We start from the raw sequence: 23260 nt of genomic DNA, 5'->3' as shown, positions 1-23260 counted from the left end.
ACGAATGGATTTATTTTTTTTTAATGGTACTGTTTACTGCAATACCAGTTGCAAAGTAATTATTCCATTTAATATAGATTTTTTTTTGTAGTTATATATTATTTTATTAAAGAGAATATATTAATTAATTTTATGGACAAATCTACAAGAATTTTATTCCCATGATTTTCAGTTTCATAGTTCGAAAATTCTTGTTTTTGTAGGAACTTTATTAATAATAAAGTTGTTCTGTATAATTTTATTATTTATAAAATTATTGCAGTGTAATATTTTTATTGCAGAATTATTGCTTTGCATTATTTTATACCAAATTTTATTGTTTAAAAAAATTTTCATTTTAATAGTTAAATATTTGTGTCGATCCAACAAATGTGCAGTTATCTCATCCGTAGTATCAGACCAACGGATCGTTATTTTATATTGTATAATGATTAATATGGAAGTTAAAATTTCATACTTTATTTACACTAAATTAGATAAAGTAATTTAAATTATAATAAGGGTAACAGTATCTAATAATATAACTATTGTATAATTCTTTCAAAGAATTATCTTTCTAAAGTGAAGATCTATTAAAATTCAGTACTCCTTTTTATAAAATATGCATAGAACTTGTATTTCAATTCTTTATCAGGTAATGGTTGTATAATTAAAGCTTGTATGGTCTGTCTGTACAGGTGTAAAGTTACTAAAGCTTCTTCTTTAGGTTTATGAAAAGATTTTTTTTTTTTTTTTATTGGAGGTAATTAATTTATTATTTATAGCAAGTAGAAAAGCTTAATTATACTGTTGTAAACTTTATTCGTAGTCTGGTTTAATCAGTAGTTAAATTTCTATTAATAGTTTTTATTTTCTAATTACTAGCTTTTATTTTTTTATTTTTACTTATGAAAAATTATGCACAACAATTTGTAATTAAAATATTTCTAATATTTTAAATAAAAATACGTATTTAATTGGGCCTGTGCCAATGATGTTACTTAATCAAGCTAATCGCATAATAATCTTTTAAGTAATAAGGCTATTCCAACTAAATATTTTCCTTTCACACAGAAGAAATGTGCAGTGATCATAAATTATTCAGCACGTTTTAGGTGTTAATAAAAAAGTAACAAAGCAATGCACTTACAAGCATATTTTATTGTTGAACAGGACATTTCAGAAAGGTTTGTTTACAATACTTATTAACTTCAGACAAGTTCCACTTGAGCATCTTTTGTGGCGCGTAAAATATCTAGACGATATTCAGTTTCTTGCTACAAAGAAGAAGAATATTTGGAGTTTATCCATTAATGTGTTGTGTTGACAACCTTCGTTGCGTACACTCTGTATTTGACAAACCCCCAAAGAAAGGCGTAAAGTCAGAGGATCGTCAGAGGATATTTTGTTTATTGTTTATATTATATTTTTTTGTCGTAATAAAGGTTTCCTTCACGTTCCTAGCGCCCTTCAGATTTTTGCACCCTTGGCAAAAGTCCCGTTGCCAGTGCCTTGGTACGGTGCAGTTCATAAGTAATAATTAAAAACTTTGTTAAGAAAAACAATTTTTTATTCATTTTAAGCAGAAATTTTAGTGCCTACAGAATACACAAATTACTGTTACAAAAAACTCTGAATATTTTATTTTCATTTTTAGGACAAAAATTTTAAAAATTTGTAGGTTCGAATCAGACTTCGTCTCTTTTTTTAACTATTTTTTTTAAATTTAAATATATCGATTTATTAATAATTATTATTAACCTCTGATTGTAAAAACGTTTTACGATAATTAATTATTCAGTTATAACAATAAAAAAGAAATATTAATAAAATAAATTTTTATGTACTTTTCATTTAAAAAAAAAAATGTGTATGTGTAATTTAATATGCGTAGAAGGAAGTCGTGTGATGTCCACATCAGATTTTTTTCAAAATGGGGTAACAATTTTTTTTTGGATCGATTTGTTTATTGACATCAGGTCCCATGCAGATCACAATTGTGACGTTTAACGTACAACGAATAGTTTTCTATTGTTTTGGAAATGAATGGAACAAATAAGGTCGAATTAATTAATAATCTATAAAACAACGAAATAGCAATGTCAATAAATTTAATATAGATTTCAATAAAAGAAGATACTGTATTACAATGATAGGGAAAATTATGATTTTATTCGTGACTAAAGGGATATTGATAGTAATGAATTTAATAATATTGTTATTGTTATTATAACTATTATTCTTCCGTTTTATGTAGCGCATAGTCAGCGATAGCTTCAGTGATTTGGATATCATGAATAGACTTCGTAGGGTAGATATCCAGGATGATCCCTTTTGGTGGATGTTAAGAGATGCTCTTACATCCCTTAACCAATAAAACAGTTTCCTTTTCTGTGACACGTAATCACTCGACTAAATCCACCGTATCAGTATTTTATAAAAATAAGAAAAGGAATTTTCGGTATAACGTTATACGCTACAGTGTATTCATTATTAGTTCCAACAAACGGTACAATTTAATAATCATTTTACACCCTCATACTTAAATCTGGTAAGCTTACTTTTACTCTATAATTTTAAATCACCCGCTTTTAAACGTAATTTACAGCTACTGCTGAACAGAATGTTGATTGTCTAAGAAATAAATATCGAAATTATCAATTAATCGATGAAGTTACCGGAATTCTCCGATTCTTAATCAATCATATAATGTAATTTATCTGTTGATTTAATTTTAAAATTGCCTGTAATATCTGGTACAATAAAAGTTATCTCAATTTTTTTAATACGATACATTTCGCTTATTTTTAATAAAGTTATTTAATACTAAATCGATATCACTATTCACTATTTGGTAAATTTTAGAGCGGGGCTGGACTGTATGTTCATAGATGATGAATGAAGATAACGCCTTGTTGCTTGTTGAATAATGGTTTAATGAACTATTATCTTGACAGTTAATGAAATGAATTGTAACATAACGTATAACTTGACATATAAAAATAAAAAATATAAAATTAAATGCAACATTAACGCTAACGTTCATCCGAACAAAGAATGGAGTCCATCCGCACTAAAAGTATGACGTGATCGCCTTGGATCAGATTTGAGTGCTGAATGCTAGTAACTATGAGTAATACTGATTGTCCATCCGGACGAAATGAAAAATGCGACCACAATGTGCGGGATTCTAACATAGAATGCTAGTACGCCTTAACTTTCCGGTGAGCGCCAGCACCCACTAGATCGCAGCACCGGACGGCTCGACATGGAACGGAACACTATTTTAAATTAGAATTTATCAGTAAATTGGTATTTTTTTATCACAAAATAATTATCCGTTTAATCTTCGATGTACTCAGGTAACTGGTTATAGAAGTAGGAATAAAACCCATCAAGATATTATTTTCATTTTTACAAAAACACTATGAGTATTTTTGAATCCAGTTTGTTACTGTATTAAAATGATTAACATAATCTGAATTGCACAGACATAAAATCCGATTATGAACCATATTATTATAATAGGATATTTATTTTTAAGTTTATATGTAATAGAAATAAAATTAATTATAATATTGTGAAACTAATATTGGGAAAAATCATCAAATAACAACTTTTACGTTTAAAGAAACTTTAATTTTTTTTCTCTATACTCGTACTTTAGTAGAATGACTGCTATGGGTAACCAAAAGGAAAATATTTTATACAACTCCAATTTTTTTAATAATATTGATATCATTACTTATCATAATAACGATGTAATAATAATATCATTATTTTAAAGACAAAATCAATATTAATTCTGCTTATTACATCGGTTAGTCATACAGGCCCAAAATTAAAATCTGATTTAGTCTCATTTCATTACAGAAAAAGAGAGGAACTCACGAGAATAGATTACATTTTTTTTAAGATATATCTATTAAAAGATTAGTGCGAGTAAGAAAACTTGTTCTAGAGGTTACTCGACAAATGCACTCTGTAATGAAGTAGTAAGTTAAGAGGCCAGAAGAAATGCCTTATTTCGTTATAATAATTTACAAAATTTTCAATCATATTTGATTCAATTTAAAATATATTTAATAAACGAACTTGAAGTGTTATAAATATTTTTAAAATTTTTAAATTTATTTGTGTTTTTTTTTTTAATGATAAACGTTTTGGATTGATCACATTGTTTCACGGTAGATTGAGTTATAATTTTTATATAAATAAACTTTTTTATTTAGTCGAAGCAATGTATATAGGTATTATTTTGTTACAGAAAGGGATGAATTTATCTGCTGCTTAACTCAATCTGCCCCACCTTACTTACGAGGTGCAAAAAGCATCTGTCAGAATTTTTTTCTTTAAGACTAATATTCTTTATATTTAGACTAATATTAGTGTATTTAATGTAGCCTCTACTTCTACGAGCGTGGCACGCTAATATGTTTATTCAGTTCGTTGGAGACGGCAACGCGAAATTATTTTAAATAGTAAGCCCGGTATGAGATGTTTATTATCGTTGAAAATGGCTATTCTATTATTGAGAGTGACTTGTGACACACATAGGGTCACCAGTAAGCATTATGATTATTTGTTATTTACATTTAAATAAATATGTTGAAAGATTCGTATATTTTAAACGGTTGATTCTTATAAATAAAACAAGGATATTACATTATTATAATATAAGGGTATTGAATCTTACAAACTCAAAATTTTATCCAATACACTTATTTTATTATTATTATTTAATTTTAGTACAATTATTTTATTATAAATATTAACTCAGTGATAATAGTAAAGTCTTTTTTAAGCCCGTAAAGTTGGTTCAAACGATTTAAATGTAAATTATTTGGGATTTAACAACATCGAATAATTTTGGCTTTATGTCGAGCTGATTTAATTTTCAAATCTTCTGCAAAAGCTAATTGTATAAAAACGCTAATGATTTTAATTGTTTAGTAAAATTATAAATTTTTTATTTTATATAAAAATGTATGAGTCCACGTAAACTTTGACCGCATATAATTTACTGCAGGTTAATCGTCACTTTATGTGATAAATACTGATTTGTATGAAAAGACCTCTCATGTAATCGTCTCGAGTTCATTCAACGGTCACATTGAAGCTAAGATGGGTTCTAGCTAGGATATATTAATAGTTAAAGGGTACTTAGCATTTTAGATAAAACAATTTTCTGTAACGGCATGTTGTCTCATGAACATGGTAGGTAAACAGAAAATAAGATTTTTTTTTCGCGAGCGTTCCAGCGTTCAAGTCCTAGTAGAGCCAGCCATTTTTACACGGACTTGAATACTAGATCGTGGATACCGGTGTTCTTTGGTGGTTGGGTTTCAATTAACCACACATCTCAGGTATGGTCGAACTGAGAATGAACAAGACTACACTTCATTCACACTCATACGTATCATCCTCATTCATCCTCTGAAGAATTATCTAAACGGTAGTTACCGGAGGCTAAACAGGAAAAAGAAAGAAAAAAGATTTTTTTTGGCAATTACAAAAATCAAAGTCTATCAGAGCAGTGTACGTTCTGATAACCTCAGGATTAATATCGGTTTGAAAGAAGAGTATTCCTGGAATGAAGCTATAGAATTCCAGTAGGATTTGTAAACCTTGGCTTTGTTTTTATTGTTCGATCAAATCAGAATTTTTTCGTTACTGATTTTTAAAAGTTAAAGAGAATTCAGTTAATTATTAATAGTCCCTTACAGATTTTTATTAATATAATTGGATATTAAAACGCGAAATTATTATAGGTCATTGATGTTAGTGGTCTCCATTGATGTTCGAAAGTTAGAATAAAAGTTAAGGAGAGATTTGTTTAAAATCCACATAGAAGTTATGTTTCTTAAATTAAAAAAAAATAATTTATTAAAGGGTAAAAATAAGTTTTAAAATCTTGTATTATTTTTACTAATTGGTTATTATAGTATTAAAGAAAATAATAATAATTATTATAACTTGAACAACGTTTATGGATTGATGTAGTGAAATTTGAATAGAGTTATAAATTTTATATATACTCGTAGATAAAATTACACAATTATAAGCCATTTGCAGGTGAAATTGTAAAGCGGTTGAATAATCGTTCAGTAGGGAAGCCTCAAATGATACTTAACGAATAAAAATTTGTTTTTCCTCGTTAATTCAGCCAATCCATTTTCTATTTACCTACTAATTCAATATTATTTAATCTTGTATAAATTGAATTCTTTTATTAGAATAAATACATTTTTATTTATTATTAGAATGTTTAGTTTATATTTATAATTAAATTTTTAAAACGAAACATAGTACTCGAATCATGATTAAAATCGACCGAATATAATCAAATGATTTACTTTTAGAAGTAAAAAAATAATAAAATGTTCAGCATTTTAAAAAAATTAGGGTTCAAATACAGAGATAGAAGAACAATTGCTAACATGTACAGGAACAAAACAGCAACAGTAATAATTGAAGAACATAAGAAAGAAGCCGTAATAAGAAAGGGAGTCCGACAAGGATGTTCCCTATCTCCGTTACTTTTTAATCTTTACATGGAACTAGCAGTTAATGATGATAAAGAACAATTTAGATTCGGAGTAACAGTACAAGGTGAAAAGATAAAGATGCTACGATTTGCTGATGATATAGTAATTCTAGCCGAGAGTAAAAAGGATTTAGAAGAAACAATGAAAGGCATAGATGAAGTCCTACGCAAGAACTATCGCATGAAAATAAACAAGAACAAAACAAAAGTAATGAAATGTAGTAGAAATAACAAAGATGGACCGCTGAATGTGAAAATAGGAGGAGAAAAGATTATGGAAGTAGAAGAATTTTGTTATTTGGGAAGTAGAATTACTAAAGATGGACGAAGCAGGAGCGATATAAAATGCCGAATAGCACAAGCGAAACGAGCCTTCAGTAAGAAATATAATTTGTTTACATCAAAAATTATTTTAAATGTCAGGAAAAGATTTTTGAAAGTGTATGTTTGGAGTGTCGCTTTATATGGAAGTGAAACTTGGACGATCGGAGTATCTGAGAAGAAAATATTAGAAGCTTTTGAAATGCGGTGCTATAGGAGAATGTTAAAAATCAGATGGGTGGATAAAGTGACAAATGAAGAGGTATTGCGGCAAATAGATGAAGAAAGAAGCATTTGGAAAAATATAGTTAATATAAGAGACAGACTTATAGGCCACATACTAAGGCATCCTTGAATAGTCGCTTTAATATTTGAAGAACAGGTAGAAGGGAAAAATTGTGTAGGCTAGCCACGTTTGGAATATGTAAAACAAATTGTTAGGGATGTAGGATGTAGAGGGTATACTGAAATGAAACGACTAGGACTAGATAGGGAATCTTGGAGAGCTGCATCGAACCAGTCACATGACAAGACAAAAAAAAGTAAAAAAAAAAATTTTTACACTTAAAAGTTTCTCTAAATTAAATTTTTACACGTTCTCATTGAATGAATATTTTTCTCACAGCTTATTCCAATTATTTTATTTTTATTTATTTTTTGAAACAAAGTAACAGCCTGAATCTTGTCATATATAATACAGAAATATATTGCAGAACAGTTCCTATTTGGACTTTAGATATTAGGATATGGTATCTATCGCTACGCACCTCAACCTAAACGGTTTTAATTTCATGGCATCATATCTATAGAGCTATGCCGCAAGAAGGAAAATATGGTAATCAGTCAAAAAACGGGGTTTGTTTTTTTAGATTTCTAGACGATTCATGAGCCAGGGACTCTAAAAAACAAAAAAAAAAGTTGTGGGGGTTAATTTTCGTACGTACTTAGTGTGTTGGCGTATTTGAAGTTTAATAACTTGACTGGATCAACCGAGTTTGATGAAGTATGGCACAGAGACCCGTATATATAGGGCAATTTGTTGGTAAAAGTTGGGGTTGATATCTCCCAGATGGAGTTGATAGTTTCTTTGGGATCAATTTTCTCAAAATTTTGCAAAACATAACCCCACTTTATATTAAAACCAGTACGTACGTATATCCTTATCTTACCATTTAAAAAAAAAATAGCCTCCAAATTCTATCCCCTTCCCGAAAAATCGAAAAAAGCTGTTTTTTTTTTTTTACTTGTTGCATATTTTTAAACGAATTTATTTTAAGTCTCCTAAGCATAGTAGTAGTGCAAGTAGCCCAAAAAATAATATGTGGCGGTAATATTTACTGATGGGGGGCGCACATTAAAGTTTAAAAATATCGAATTTTTTTGTATATTTTAAACTTTTTTCATGCATCATTATTTTTCCACTATATAAGAATAAAGAAATAATTTCAGGAAAATATAAAAACTTTATTGTCAGCTTTTTTATTTGCAAACCCATCTATCTTTCTAATAGTTCTGTTCTTTGATTTTTAATACGTAAAATATGACATGTCAAATCAGTTCATGTACTCATAGGTCGGGTTAATTTAAAGATTATATTTATTTCCTATTGTAACACCTCAGAGTCCATAATAAAACGCCTACTTGTTTAATTTGATTCTTAGTATAATGGATATTTAATAAAATCAACAGCTTTCAAATGGCTCTTGAAAATACCATATCAAGTATAAAACTGATGGTTTGCACAAGTTGTCTAAAACATCTGAGTACTAAGTTGAGAGCTCTATAAGATTTATCTGAAAATTGGTTTCCATATCGATTAATGGATTCCTTGGAAACCCATTTATCGAATTCGGTTATTGTAACAAAATCGTAACTTGATTCTGATCCAATAAATAGCGTCTTAAAATTTATTTTTAGTTAGAAATCAGCGTATTTAACTCTTGAAGATGAATTCACATTTAATTTAACAATTTAAGAAATTCATTTGGTTTATAAAATCAAATGATTATGTAATCACTGACTTCATGTATTCTTTTGAATTTGAGGTATTTTGTAAATTAGTACTGCAGACTTCTTGAGTAACAGATAATCAGGAGAGTATTTCTCCTAAAATATTTTCGCCAAAGCGACTTTTTTATTTAAAAAAAAAAAAACTACAGCATTGTAATTTTAAATGTGCGTGATAGCAATAACTAAATATTATTACTGTGTATTTTGTTTTTCCAGAGACCCACCGGTTTTAGAAAAATTCAACAGACAGGATGTAATACTCCGACTTCCCTTAGGAAAACGCATCCGGGACATTAAATGGCTCTCAGTTTGGTGCCGGCGGTTCACAGTAAGTTTCATATAACTAACAGTACTCTTTATCATTACACTTATTTACAGAATCCTAAAAAAAGGCTATTGTTATATTTTTCATTTATTTATTCTTTAGATTACAATACGGCTTAAAATCCTATAATTTAACCTGTGAGTCAACATTATAGGATATAAAAAAAAAGTTAATCCTACAAAAAGACTGCTAATCTTCTAAACCCATGACTAATCACTGATAATGTATACTAGATGAGTTCTATAAATTAAAACAATTAAGACATGTATTTTATATATGTAATGACAGTTTTCAGGCTGTTTCTGAAAATATCACACTCAATTTGGAAACTGAACACCTTTTATATTGTAAATATTATAACTATGAAAAATAAAAGTAATCTTTCAAAATAGGTAAATAAAAAGAAAATGAAAATAAAAAGTAAATAAAAATTTCTCCTGTATTACTTGAAGTTTACGATTGGTCCCATTTTCTTCTGTAGTTCGTATAAAAGTATACATACTTTTACACGGACAATTTTTACAGGAGAAACTGTTGTAAATCGCCCTTTAACCTTTGGTTTTTTAAATCACATTTTCTCATTGCATGTTTAATCTGTTAAGATTATAGGACACTTATTCTTATTGTTTGCCTCAGTTTATTATTACACCTTTTATATATATTTCAATATAGTTATACATTTTCAAATTAATTTTCTTATAGGGTGGAATAAATTTTGTCCAGTTTCAATTTTAGGTTACATCTTGCGAATAATTTATAAATAAATTATGCAAAGTTTATTTTTAATTGTATTGTCGAATGGAGTATAGTTTGACTTAATTGCAAATTGTTTGAACGTCATGACTATAATTCTTGCTTATACTTGTTATCAGCTTCTACCAGGCAGGCCTTCATGGCTACAAATTAGGTCACTGTCGCTTCTTAACTCATGAACCTTACAAGTTAGTCTGAATTACGGTTTAATATTATTCTCAATTTATATTAAATTTAACATAATTCATCTCGTAGCTGAAATAATCGGATGCAGTTAGCCTGAAAGTACACTATTATTGTTAACTTTGAATTTAAATTAATCACTTCATAAATTCTTTATTCAGTTTGTTGATATTTAAATATCATTCTTTAACATAATGATTAGTAAAATTTAAAATAGTATTAGGATATTTTATGTAAATGTAAAATCGTAAAAACGCCTATTTCACTTCAGTATTACGTTGTATTATAAGCAGAAAGAATTCGCTTATGTTGAGAATGATAATGGGGACTCTCTCTGTAGCTGATTCTTTTTGGGTACCTTTTGGGTTCTTTTTGGGTTTTTATATTATAAATTTAGTTATTTTAAAGAAGTTCCAGTAACATTTTCTAACCGTATAATACGGGAAACGATTGATTACAAAAATCGCTATTTTCAGAGCTCAAAATGGAATTTTTCCACTATTCTCCAAGTTATTGTTCCCCAGAAATGATGACCTGCACTTTCAATCTAGGTTGAAGCGTCTGGTGCGTTATGAGATGCTGATTAAGGAGAATGATGGGATGGATTACTTAGGTTTGATTATTAAGGAAACGGCATGTAATAAGATAGGAGTAAGCAGGAGGAAATGCTCTTTCTTTGCCGTGCGAGTTCTGACTAGCAGATTATCCCGGAGCTAGTAGCATCAATATGCCGATGCTAGTCCGGGACCACCTGACTAGCAGCTGGTCTCGGAGGTTAAAATTAAGGAAACGTTTATCTCATAAACTTCGCACATTTAATAATAAAACAGCAGTTTTATTCAAAGTAGACTTTTATAATATAAAGACGGGAAAAAAGACTTTTTATATTTCAAATGCGTTTCAATTGACCAAGTTTTTCCATTTTTGAGGTAAATCATAATCCCGTCACTGTAGAAATTTTATGTTTTCTGGATGAAAAGCTGCGGTAAGTAATTTTCACAGGCCTCTTTTAAAGCCAACTTTATACCTGTAAGAAACCGGAACTAGTGGTAGTCTGTCGGTGCAAGTTCAGGACTATACGGTGGATGAATCAAAACTTCTCAGCCAACATCTTTCAATTTTCGACGCATCACCAAAACTGTGTGTGGTCTGGCATTGTAGTGATGGAAGATGACACTTTCTATCGATCAATTCTGGTCGCTTTATCCCGATTGCTTAGCTTAATCTTCCCAGTTGATGACAGCAGAGGTTAGAATCGATCGTTTTAACGGGCGGCAGCAACTCATAATGAACAATTCCTTTATAATCACACACACACACACACGCACGCGCACACAAAGCGAGAATCACTTTTCTTGGGGTCAGTCTTAGTTATCACTGTTTGTGGAGCTCATCTTGCTTCGACCACGATCTTGTCCGTGCAATATCGTCGTTCGTGATCCATTTTTCATAGCTAATAATGAACCGTTTCAAAAGTAATTCGATTTCGTTCCGCTTTAGTAATAATTCGCGAATGGAAATTCGATCCATTAAATGTTTCATTGTTAGGTTACGTGGCATCCAAATATCAAGGTTTTTATCCTTACCGGCTTTCTTCAAACGGTTTAAAAGTGTTTAGCGGTCGATGTTTACTCCGCTAATGTGCCGGTCTTGCTCAATTTTTTCCATGATTTAATCGACTTTTTCAGTCACTGGCGAGGCGTATCATTAACATCAAAATTTCCAAATTGAAAAGTCTTGAACCAGCTTTGTGCCAGAAGTAGTGATTGGTATTGAATCATCGTACCCATAAATATCACTATTTTTTAGCAGTCTGAGTCACATCCTTCCATTTTTGTTGTAAAATTTCAAAATGTATCGAATTTCTTGTCTACTTTCACTCATTATTTCAAGGTGCAATAAATTTTTAACAAATAAACTAATATATTCATAAAATTTCTACAACACTTGATAATATGTCACCTTTCAAAAGCGCGCAAGATTTGATTAATATTACCAGAGGGTTGCGTTCCTAACGAAAGATATACCGGGAGAATATGAAGAAACTTTAACCGAATTATGATTGTTGGATTTTCAACTCAACCCTAATATGTTTCATATTTCATATCATTTAATATAGGCTCTAGATGATTGATTGGAATACAATGCTATATTTAACACGCATAAATTAAAAATTAAATTAATATTCACATAATTAATTAAATTTAAGACAAATAAATTATTTTTATTTCAAGTTGTTAATTTTACCTAGTAAAATTTTATATTCTTCTGTCTAAACCACTTTTTTGTATATTAGTTTACTATTACTCATTATTACACATTTAGTTGTTTTCAGTGCAGTTTCTTTGTAACATTTTCTTTGTATTATTACATGTTACTCCGCAAATTTTTGTGATGTTTTATTTTTAAATATTTCGGTTTTCGGTTTTTACGGATAAGGTAAAATTTTATTTAGATTAAGCACATCTGTTTACATTTATGCTTTCAACGGTTACAATTAAATTGAATTTTTTTTCCATTAAAACTCAAATAAATGATGATAAAAAATGTATGATATTACGAAAGGATGAAAATATGCTGTTTCATTATTTTTAAAAGCGATTGTAGTATAATATGGTTTGAATACTGTCTCGTTTAAAATTGAATTATTACGTATATTTTTATATAATTATTTTTTTTATCGTTTCATTAATATTTTCATGTTTAACCTGATATACATATAAATGGTATCTGATTGTATTTTATGTTGTTGTTTTAAAACAAACAAAAAATGGCGCTTCTTTAATTTAACTTATTTTTACTTGTGCAAAACGTAAAAAGTAATATTAAGAAACATCAATAATGGAAACTGGGGAACTGGTAGTGTGCTAGTGTATTGAAGTACATCAAAAGTTATCTTTCTACCCAGTTTTCACTCAATCAAGCTTAGTGCTGCCGGTAACAATGAGGGAAACGTCCCCTGTAATGATTTTAGATTACACGTTGCATCCACATCATTCTCAATTCACCCTTATAAAATCTGACCGAGCCTTTTCGTTCCACTTCCCTTTTCATCTGTTGAATGGACTTAACTACAATGTAAAAAGAACTGGTTAATATGTGATCTTATTAGAAAAACTTTTGTACGGTTTGAGGCTTGTAATAGATCTTTTCTACGGCGATGCTCTTTTTAATAATAATGGATAGTCGCAATCATTTAGGATAATAATGTTCGCAGTAATATTATCTTTGTATTAAAAATTAATTATATTTTTTTATATCATCAATAAATTGAAAAATTATCACACTAAAACCAGCTGTATTATGTTGTATCAACTGATTTTACTTAAACAAAGTATTTGTTAAACCACACCACCTCAAAAACTAAACAAATGTTTGCACGAACAAATTGACGGGGCAATTTTTAAAAAGTTATTTGAATTAAACTGTTCTTTTTCTCTTTATTATAAAATATCCAACATCGTAAAAGGAATAATAAAACGACCGCCAGAGGGGCGGAACTCCGGCTCAAAATTCAGAAAATAAAAATGAAAAGATAAATTGTTTCAAATTATTTAGACTTAATTTTTGTTTCTAGGAAGCTTTTTTTTCTGTAAAGATGCATTTTAATAAAATACTAAATCCATTTTTCTGTAACATAGGAGAGGAATATTTGCGTGAAATTAAAAAAAATAAAAAGCTTTTGACAAGATTTATAAAATTGTTCTGGCTTAATGATTTTCTAATTAAAAAGTTGTTGATAGAAGTGTGTTATCTGTTTGAAAAAAGTTTTCATATTTAATTCTTAAAAGTGAAGAAAAAAATGCTCACAAAGATGAAAGGGTGAAAACGCAGACAAAGACAGTCTACAGCTTAATCTCGGTTGAAATAAAAACTTAACTTTTATTAAAGTCGTTACATGTGTTTTAACGAAATCGTAACAAGTTAATAATCAGAAAAAATCTAAAATGTTATTTAGATCATATATATATATATTACATAAATATATAAAATATCCATAATTTTGAAAAATAATTAATTTATATAACAATATTTCTGTTTTATAAATAATTTTATCACATTACATTAAATATAATTTAATGAAATTAAGAAATAATTCTTTTCAATTCTAATCATCATAACAGTACTTCAATACTCTATCACGAAAAGCAGCTAGTCTCATGTTTGAAAGTAATTAAAGAAATACCAATAAAATCTGTAACAGATCTTCTAGAAAAACATTTAAAAATACATACGTTGTTCTACAACACATTTGGGAAAATCCTCTTAGTGGTTTACTCGTTGAGAATGTATTCTAGACAAATATTTCTTCAAACGCAAAAGCAAATTAAAACTAATATAAATCGGGTAGGAGAATTTTTTAAATTTTAAATGAGTTTACTTCCAAAAAATATGATTTGACACATTAAGAAACGCCGGAAATTTTGGCTGTTAATGTTTAATAAATTTCGTAACAGTATTTTAATAGATTATTAAACTTCATGAATATAATTGAAATCACGATTTAAAATGCTAAATTTCAAATTATTAATTTTTCTTTGTGATTTAATAAAATCAAGTTTGTTTGGTCATTAAAAAATGTAATTCAGCTATTATTACCGATTGTTACCGCATTGCTTTAAGTTTAGATAACTACCGACTAAACTCGTAGTTTAATTTATGCTAACTGAATGTTTTCGGTTTGATCAGTATGACATCTTTTCACTCACTGTCTGTAAATTAAACAATAAAAATTTCAAATCCGACAGTATATGGACAAAAAAGCGATTGTTATTGCATTTTCTACTACGAGCACTCATTCGTTTGTTTTATTTTAAAAAATGTGACTAGTTGATGTTGTGGCATTCAGCGCACCCTTCATAGTTCGGGTGAGAACTTTGCTATTGTAGAAACAATTTTTAATGAGGAGAAAAGTGTTTCTCTTCTTTTAAAAAGTTTTTTGCTGTAGTCTTTTGTCATATTCAGTATCAAAAAACGTTTTGAAATATTACTTACTAGAATCTGCAATGGTAAATAACTCTTTATGTATTTTTTGTGTTAACATCTTTATGAATTTCGAACCTGAAACGATAGGTAATAATCATAATCCTTTCTGATAAGGTAGACTTTTCTTTAATGATTTATAATGTACATAGATACTTCTGTATCATTAAATTCTTAGTTTATTAAAAATATCGCAAAATATTTTGCAGAAAATGATCTGTTTGTAAAATGAAGTACTCAGATTAGTGGTCTGAGTACTACAATCTATTAGTCAAATTTTAATCCATAACGTAGAAATACGATGAGTATTTAGAATTTCAGCTGTAAAATCTAGCGAAAAGGTATACTTTCTGGCGAGATAAAAGATATACCATGTATTGAGCCCAAATTATTTTCCGAACTAATAAAACACTAGCTAAACTTATAATAAAGTAATGGATCTCTAAGAAAATATTCAAACTATATAGCTCTTGGAAACATTGTTAAATTTCACACGTTTCTGATTGAAGAACGCAGTAAAAATCTGTTATTAGATAATGCAGATGGTCCCAGGAATACTGTCAAATTCTAATTAGAGGTGTACCTCTAGAAATCATTTAAAAAATATGGGTATTTTTTAAGTAAATCCAATTTGTCTTTAATGTCAATAACGCAATAATATTGGTAGTCCCTTACTCCTGGAATGCGGGTAGTCTTAAAAAGCAGAACTAATCTTATTCTGTACATATGCTTTAATTAATTTGAAAGGCCACCGTTGCGACTTATAAACACAAAGAAGTGGGTTAAAAAGTATTAAAAGAAAAGGGGCGTAAAAAGACCTTCAGACTTGGGTATGTAGACTTTCCAAGAAAATTTAAAATCTAGTGAAACTGTAGTATAAATTTATCAGTTCCTTAAAAATGTAAAAGGACCAAAGCGATAGATTTTTAACAGTGCCGGATTTATCTTGGACGAGGCCCCATGCAAATGTATATTTTTGAGGCCCCCCCTCCACCCTGGATAAACTTTTTGTCTTCTCTCTCCTTTTTTTTTTTAATAAAAGAAAGCTCAAATAAATATTTATTTTATTTACAGTTTTATGTACAGTACATACAGTTTCTTCCTACTTTTTTCTGCTGCAAAATCTTGAATGACATCGTCAAAGTTCATTTTGTGAAGCTTTTCTTTCTCGATAAAAAGTAAACTAAGGTCATTCACTTTTTCTTGACCCATAGATGATCGCAAGTAGTTTTTCACTCGTTTTAAATTACTAAATGACCTTTCTCCGGAACAATTAGTTATCGGCAGAGTTAAAAAACGATTCACGAGACACTCTACATTAGGAAAAGCGGAAAACAACTCATCTTTGAAAATGATGTCATACAGATCTAAAAACGTTTTAGTGGGTTCGTTTCCGTATACCTGTTTTACGTAAGTGTGAAAATTTTCAATTTCACTTACAATGTTCATATTAACATCATTTGGATAGTCGGCGATCAATTTTTCAACGCTTTTTGTAATATCATCGTACGACGCGTTAAGATTGACAAGAAATGAAAATTTATCCGCGATGTTTGTATACGCCAATGCGCGTTGTTTCAAGTTAGTTGACAGGGAGTCCATCATGACGATAAATGATTTTATTTGAAATGAATCACTCGGAGATAAATTTTCAAGAGCATCAGAGGCGGACCCATCGTTACATTGCGTTCTGCGACGTCTTCTTCTTTGCGTGGCCGACTTATATTCGGCACCAGAAACAATTTTTTTTGCTTCAGCTTCAATTTCGGAAAATTTGTCTCGGAAGTTCTGTACATATGAAATTAGTACAGTGTACAAGTTGGCGCACGTTTCAAGTGAAATGGATGGGTTTTGTAAAGTAACCGATACTTTCTCAAATTCCTGAAGGACGGATTGCCAAAAAAGCATCATGAAAACAAATTCTAACGTTTCCATACTTTTCAATAAATTCGACGCTTCGTTGCGCGTTTGGCCATCGAAACAACAATCGTTCACAATCGCTTGGAAAGTATTAGCTATTTTATCATAGTTTTGAGCTATCGCAGATAGCTCTGTGCATTCCACCGAGTTTGCGATAATTTTTTTAAGCTCAAAGCATTTGGACCTAAAATGTTTTCGAGAAAAGACAATCTTTTTTTCGAAGCTACATAAAACACATAAATTGCTTGCGCGATTCCGAAAAAGTTTACCGCTTCTAAACACGAGGCAACGGACGCTTGTCCAACTAAATTCAAGGAGTGTCCAGAACAAGGTATGAAAATTGCCAAAGGGTTTTCTTCTAAAAGCGCTGCTTGCATTCCATTATAAATTCCACTCATGTTTGACGGGTTATCTTAAGACTGCCTTCTACACAAATCAAAATTGAGTCCACCGTTTACTAAATAATTTAATGTAGTTTCCGCTAACTACCTGCCCGTGTGGCTCTCTATTTCAAGAAAAGTAAAAAAACTCTCTACAGGTTGACCAATTTCAGAACACACGTAACGCACGATAATATTCAACTGATCAATGTGGGATATGTCTGGCGTGGAATCAACTGAAATACTAAAGTTCCCCGCTTTAACTATATGATTGAAAATCGATTACCGAAGTTTATTCGCCATTAAATGAATTAATTCATCGCAAGTTGTCTTGGATAAATAAGATGTATTACCACTGCCACAATTGCCATACTTATCGATGTGATTTTTTTTAAACGGATCAAATTGTGCTACAAGTTCGAGTAAGCTAATGAAATTGCCACACCGTGATTCTCCGAACCTTTCATTCGTTCCTCTGAAAGCTATACTTTGCTGCGCTATAGTTCAAATTACTGCAAGAACCCGCTTCAAAACTTCTACCCAGTATTCTCGTTCCTTATCTAATTGTTGGGTTAGATTACATGAAACGTTTTGCTGTCTTTGCCTAATTAAAAACATCAGTTGTGCATCTCTATGTTTTTGATTTCCTTCGCGTCTTTGCACGTCATGACAATTTCGCCAGTCAGAAAACCTACCAGCGCTGAAACAAGTAATGCCTGGACTAAACAATAAACAGACAAAACAATAAACATTGCCTGTTTGCGGAGAGTAAACTAACCTCTCTCCGGTAACGTTCTCCGTTCATTTTAGACTCTAAAAAAATATTCGCTGTACAGGTCGCGTCGTCTCATTAAACACTCGTGTAGAGTTGTCAAATGGCCCATCAGAATGATGACATTCGCTGGGACCTTTACGAATCCAATAATCGATATCAATTTCTAACAATTTTTGCCACAGGCCAACGTCGTTACCGCGGTTAGGAATTAGCAGATCGTTTGCGAGTGTCTAGGTGTCTGCTGAAGAATCCGGAACGTCTTCTGGCCTCATATCGTTCGGGCTTGTACTCGTACTCGGAAGATTCTCTTCAATCGGCTGATTTTCTTCTAGAGGCGAGACATCGGGTTCATTTTTAAAAAACTGTGTTATTTTGGGAATCTTTTTGGCGGATTCTTCTACAGCTGCTTTTTTTTCGTTTCTGGAAACCACTGTCGAATCTTTTCATGATTTTGTGGGAATAATCTATAAAAACAAATATTAGTTAACATTAAAAAAAAAATTAATATAATAATTGTTTTAAACTAATAAAAACAAGTTTTGCTAAAATTAAATTTAAATTGTGTTGCATCATTTTTAGAAACCTTATTCAGACTTAAATATGCTATGAAAAACTAACCAGAAAACCCGTCATCAATTGGATAAACGATATTTAATAAACGTAGTCGAAGATGTTTCCATGGGCCCCGTAAGTTCCAATTGCCTATTATCCTACAAAATTTAATTTTATAAACATATTAGTTATGATAACAGAAATAATCAGACACAACCTGATACATTTTTTAATGAATTTTATCGACCTTAATTTTTCGTTTGAATTTTTATATAGTATAATTCGAATACATACCTTGTATCTTTGACTCAAGCAACGAAACAAGATGCTTTAAGAACTCTGCCGGTTTAGACAAAGACGAACAAAACGTTTGACCAAGGCGCCATCTTTTGTTACACATGGAAATGACGCGCGGGATCTAATGCTATTAATGCTAATAATCTATGCTATAAATATAAATTAAGCTTTTACATAATTGAAGATAGCAATTACAATTATACATAAGTTATAAAAGTAATACATAAAGTATTATAAATATATTCTTTATTTTTTGTTAATTTTACTTTTATTTTTCGAAATTTTTTACTTCGAGTCCCCTGTCAAAGTGAGGCCTCAAGCAGCTGCTTGTTTTGCTTTATGGTAAATCCGTCACTGATTTTTAATTACAATTTATAAGAACTCTTGCCTTTATAGTACGAGTTTTCCGTCTTAAACATCACCTTTTGCAAGTTATAATTTTTCGCCATCACGCTTAAATTCTTTGTTCTAATTTTAAGTTATGTCGCCTAACTGATAGAATATTACTCTGAAAATTTAAAAAACCTTACAATAAAATCTTACTTGTATGGAAAATGGTAAATTTATACAGTAGTTTAAAGTACAAAAAGCATCGAAAACTCTAATTGATATTGTCGTTTCATATCTTATGTTAACATTTTATAGTATAATGCATTATTTTGCAAAGGTATCGCGTACGTAGTATTCACGCCGATTTCTGTTAATTATTCTTGCACAATAATAATGTGTAAAGGAAATCACAAAGAAAATGTATATCTATGTATATAAAAATGTTAAGTTCGTTGTGTACGGCTTCAAAAACCCAAAATGTTCTGCACCGATTGAGCTCAAATTTTAGAACGATATATAACCCGCATCAAAGATTGTTTTCATCTATTTTTAATAAATCTATCTATCTATTTTTAATTTGTACAGTTTTTTAATAAATAAGAGGCTAATAAATCAGATGGAAATGTAAACAAAGGAAAACCAATCAGATCAATGCAAGATGGCCGCTGTCAAACACAACGACCAATCACAAAGAGCCCGTACGGCCGTTGCCAATGTAAACAAAATCACAACTGATTAAGTAATAAATTTCTTTGAATTATATTTAAGAGCTAAAACATCTGTATTTTATTTTAAAAAAACACCAAAACAAAAAGAAAAGCCACCAAGAAGGATGACTTACAGTAAATAAATTAAAACACCCAACTTTCTTATAGCCCAGATAGACTTAAGACTATGCAAACAAAAAAAGTCGAAATAACCAAATACACAGAAAATAATATCTCTACATAATGACCAAAAAATCCTTTGTTAGGTTATTTTTTTACATATATATAACCAAACAATCGTTTTTTGGTCATTTAGCGTTCTTTGCTATGTAAAAGCAAAGAACAAAATTCACAAATATTAACACTGAAACCATACAACTAAGTATTTGTTTTTTTTTGTTTTTTTCTAACCTCCGAAACCACCGTTATGCATCGCTTCAGATGATAATATGAATGATATATAGCGTATGAAAATGCCATGCCTGACCGGGATTCCAACTCGGAACCACCTGATTAAAGTCCGAGACGTTACCACTCGCGCTACGGAGGCCGGCAAACATATTCGTTAGGAGCCAAATAAAAACACGACTTACCAATATGACGTTCTGTGTCAAACCAATTTTATACGGACTATAATTACTTTTAATACGCGAAACCCTTTGCAATGATTGAACATTAACTTAAACCTCTTCAGAAATTATTCCTTTTGAACTAAGCCACATTTTGATATCATTGTTTTTCTATAACACGGCTGGAATTCTTTTCGTTTAATGATAAGAAGCGTTGTCGAAGACAATAACCGAATTCTCTTCCAAAGGACATAATACACCGCTAAACTATTTCTAAATAATTCAAAGTTTTGTTTTCTTTGGAGACCGTAATTCATTAGTAGATTCATACTCGAGAATCACGTTGTACACTGAAGCAGCACAACTTCTACTTACGTTAGCAGTTTATTAACATCTGAAATCAACGCCGTTTGATTATTCTGTAATTTGTAAGCATTACTCCGCTTTTGTAAGCATTTAAAATGATGTGTTTTTTCGCACGATTTAAGGGCTTTTATCGCAGCCCACAAATCTTCTTTATATATAAAAATGTTAAGTTCGTTTGTGTACGCTTCAAAAACTCAAAATGTTCTGCACCGATTGAGCTCAAATTTTAGCACGATATATAACCCGCATCAAAGATTATTATTTATTTTTCGCATCAGTCACATACCCGCGACCGCGAGAAAACAGTTTTTTTAACGGTCAGTTGTGTACCAGTGACCGCGCCGGAAGCGAGGGGAATACTCGAGCTAACAACAACCGCAGTCACACGTGAAACAATACCTGTTCCCAATTACATTGTTTATTAACAAAAAAAAAAAACGTATCCACTTGCATCTGATTCAGATTATTATACAATCTGAATTAAATATTCACTTTAATCGAGGTACTTTTGCGTGATCGTGTCGCGATTGAGCTTCGCCTTTCACCAAGCTCTGAATTTATTAGAAAACGACCAACAGTGGGATATATGTATTAATGACGCGTGCAACACTGCACATCCAAACCAAATTCGCGCATTATTCGCAATTATATTGCCCGCTTGCTTCCCTTCATCCCCCAGAGAGTTATGGAAGAGATATTGATCGCATATGACTGAGGATATTTTGCATAGAGTACGCCTAGATAATACCAATATGACCATGGAATTTACAGAAGGCATTTACAATGAAGCATTGATAAATATTGAAGACAAGTGCTTAGCTATTGCAAATAAAGTTCTTAGTCAATTGGGAATGCCAGCACCCACCCGAGCTGCGATTGCTTCATTTGATGTGGATTTACGCCGTGAACAGAGTTACAACATTGTTGATCTTCGGTCATATGTCCGATCAAACATTCTCAAATTAACGCGTGAACAGAAAGGCATTTATGATCGCATAATGTAAATGATAAATGACGGAGTTGGGGGGACCTTCTTCTTGGATGCGCCAGGAGGAACTGGGAAAACATTCCTCATTAGATTGATTCTAGCAACGGTTCGATCAAAAAATGACAATTATCCTGTTGCGGAATATTAATCAGCCAAAACTCTGCAACGGCACGCGACTTGCAGTTAAAAAATTGATGAATAACGTAGTGGAAGCAACGATTTTAACGGGGCCTTTCAAAGGTGAAGATGTCCTCATTCCTCGATTACCCATAATCCCGACCGATACACCATTTTAATTTAAAAGATTGCAATTCCCAATTCGATTGGCATTTGCAATTACAATCAATAAAGCTCAAGGTCAATCTTTAGAATTGTGTGGTTTAGATTTAGATGCGGATTGCTTCTCACATGGGCAACTATATGTTGCGTGTTCCCGAGTCGGCAAACCAGATAGCCTTTATATCTACGCAGACAGTGGAAAAACAAAAAAATATTGTATATCCACAAGTATTGCAAAATTAAACTTCTATGAAACGTATGCTTTGTTTTGTTTCTCATTTCTCATCCATGCAACCACAATGTGCCACAGCGAAGCGTGGCGGGTAGAGCTAGTATATAATAATAATTTATATAAATATAAATAAAAGAAAACAATGATCGGCTAAAGCGGTTGTGGTGATTACTACTTAGTAATTATCCTGGTGATCACCATACAAAAAAGGTCAACTTTATGAAATTCAGACGTGCATACAAGTAATTTTTTTGTCCGAAATGTGAAGAGAAAAGTATTCAGTTTTATATGAACCCCCGTCTCGTCTTCGCTCGCTCTGTATAGTTATTTGCGTTTCCCATAGCAGTCAAGGGATGTTTACCCGGTCATAGCTCACTTCGCTCGACCTTCCTCTCATTCCAGGGCACTCTACTCCCTGGATACCCGTGTACATTAAAGTCATGTTTGTGAGAATAATAATTACAAGTAAAAATTAAAATCAGTTCAATTTATAAAAACTATCAGTGTATTGTAATTTCTTTAGAGCAACAGTTAGTTCAGTACAGAACTCGAAACTTTGAGTTACCTGAAGAATGCGGGTTTCAAAATAGTCGCCTTCATCTTAGAAATAGTAGGTATAACTGGTTATCCAGAAAGTCAGAAAGAAAACCCCTTCTTCCGGATAAAAATGAATTTTTTCCTGTTCTTAGCGTTATCCGATAAATACCATTAGGAGCTGACTGTAATCCTTTTTCATTTTTGTCATTTTACATTTTTAGTCAAGT

The 23260-nt window shown here is 30.9% G+C and overlaps 1 protein-coding gene across 1 annotated transcript in view; it reads left to right on the top strand.

The window, feature by feature from the left end:
- Positions 1 to 23260, top strand: part of LOC142318065 (protein Skeletor, isoforms B/C) — a 395343-nt gene that overhangs the window by 243648 nt on the left and 128435 nt on the right. Inside the window, exon 4 of the mRNA XM_075354590.1 lies at positions 9074 to 9185. Coding sequence (XP_075210705.1) covers positions 9074 to 9185 — 112 coding nt within the window. The remainder of the gene's footprint in view (positions 1 to 9073; positions 9186 to 23260) is intronic.

Source organism: Lycorma delicatula, chromosome 1 (assembly GCF_047948215.1).
Source record: "Lycorma delicatula isolate Av1 chromosome 1, ASM4794821v1, whole genome shotgun sequence".
NCBI lineage: Eukaryota > Metazoa > Arthropoda > Insecta > Hemiptera > Fulgoridae > Lycorma > Lycorma delicatula.
Note: the sequence above shows the minus strand (reverse complement) of the source record. Positions and strands in the feature narration are given on the sequence as shown.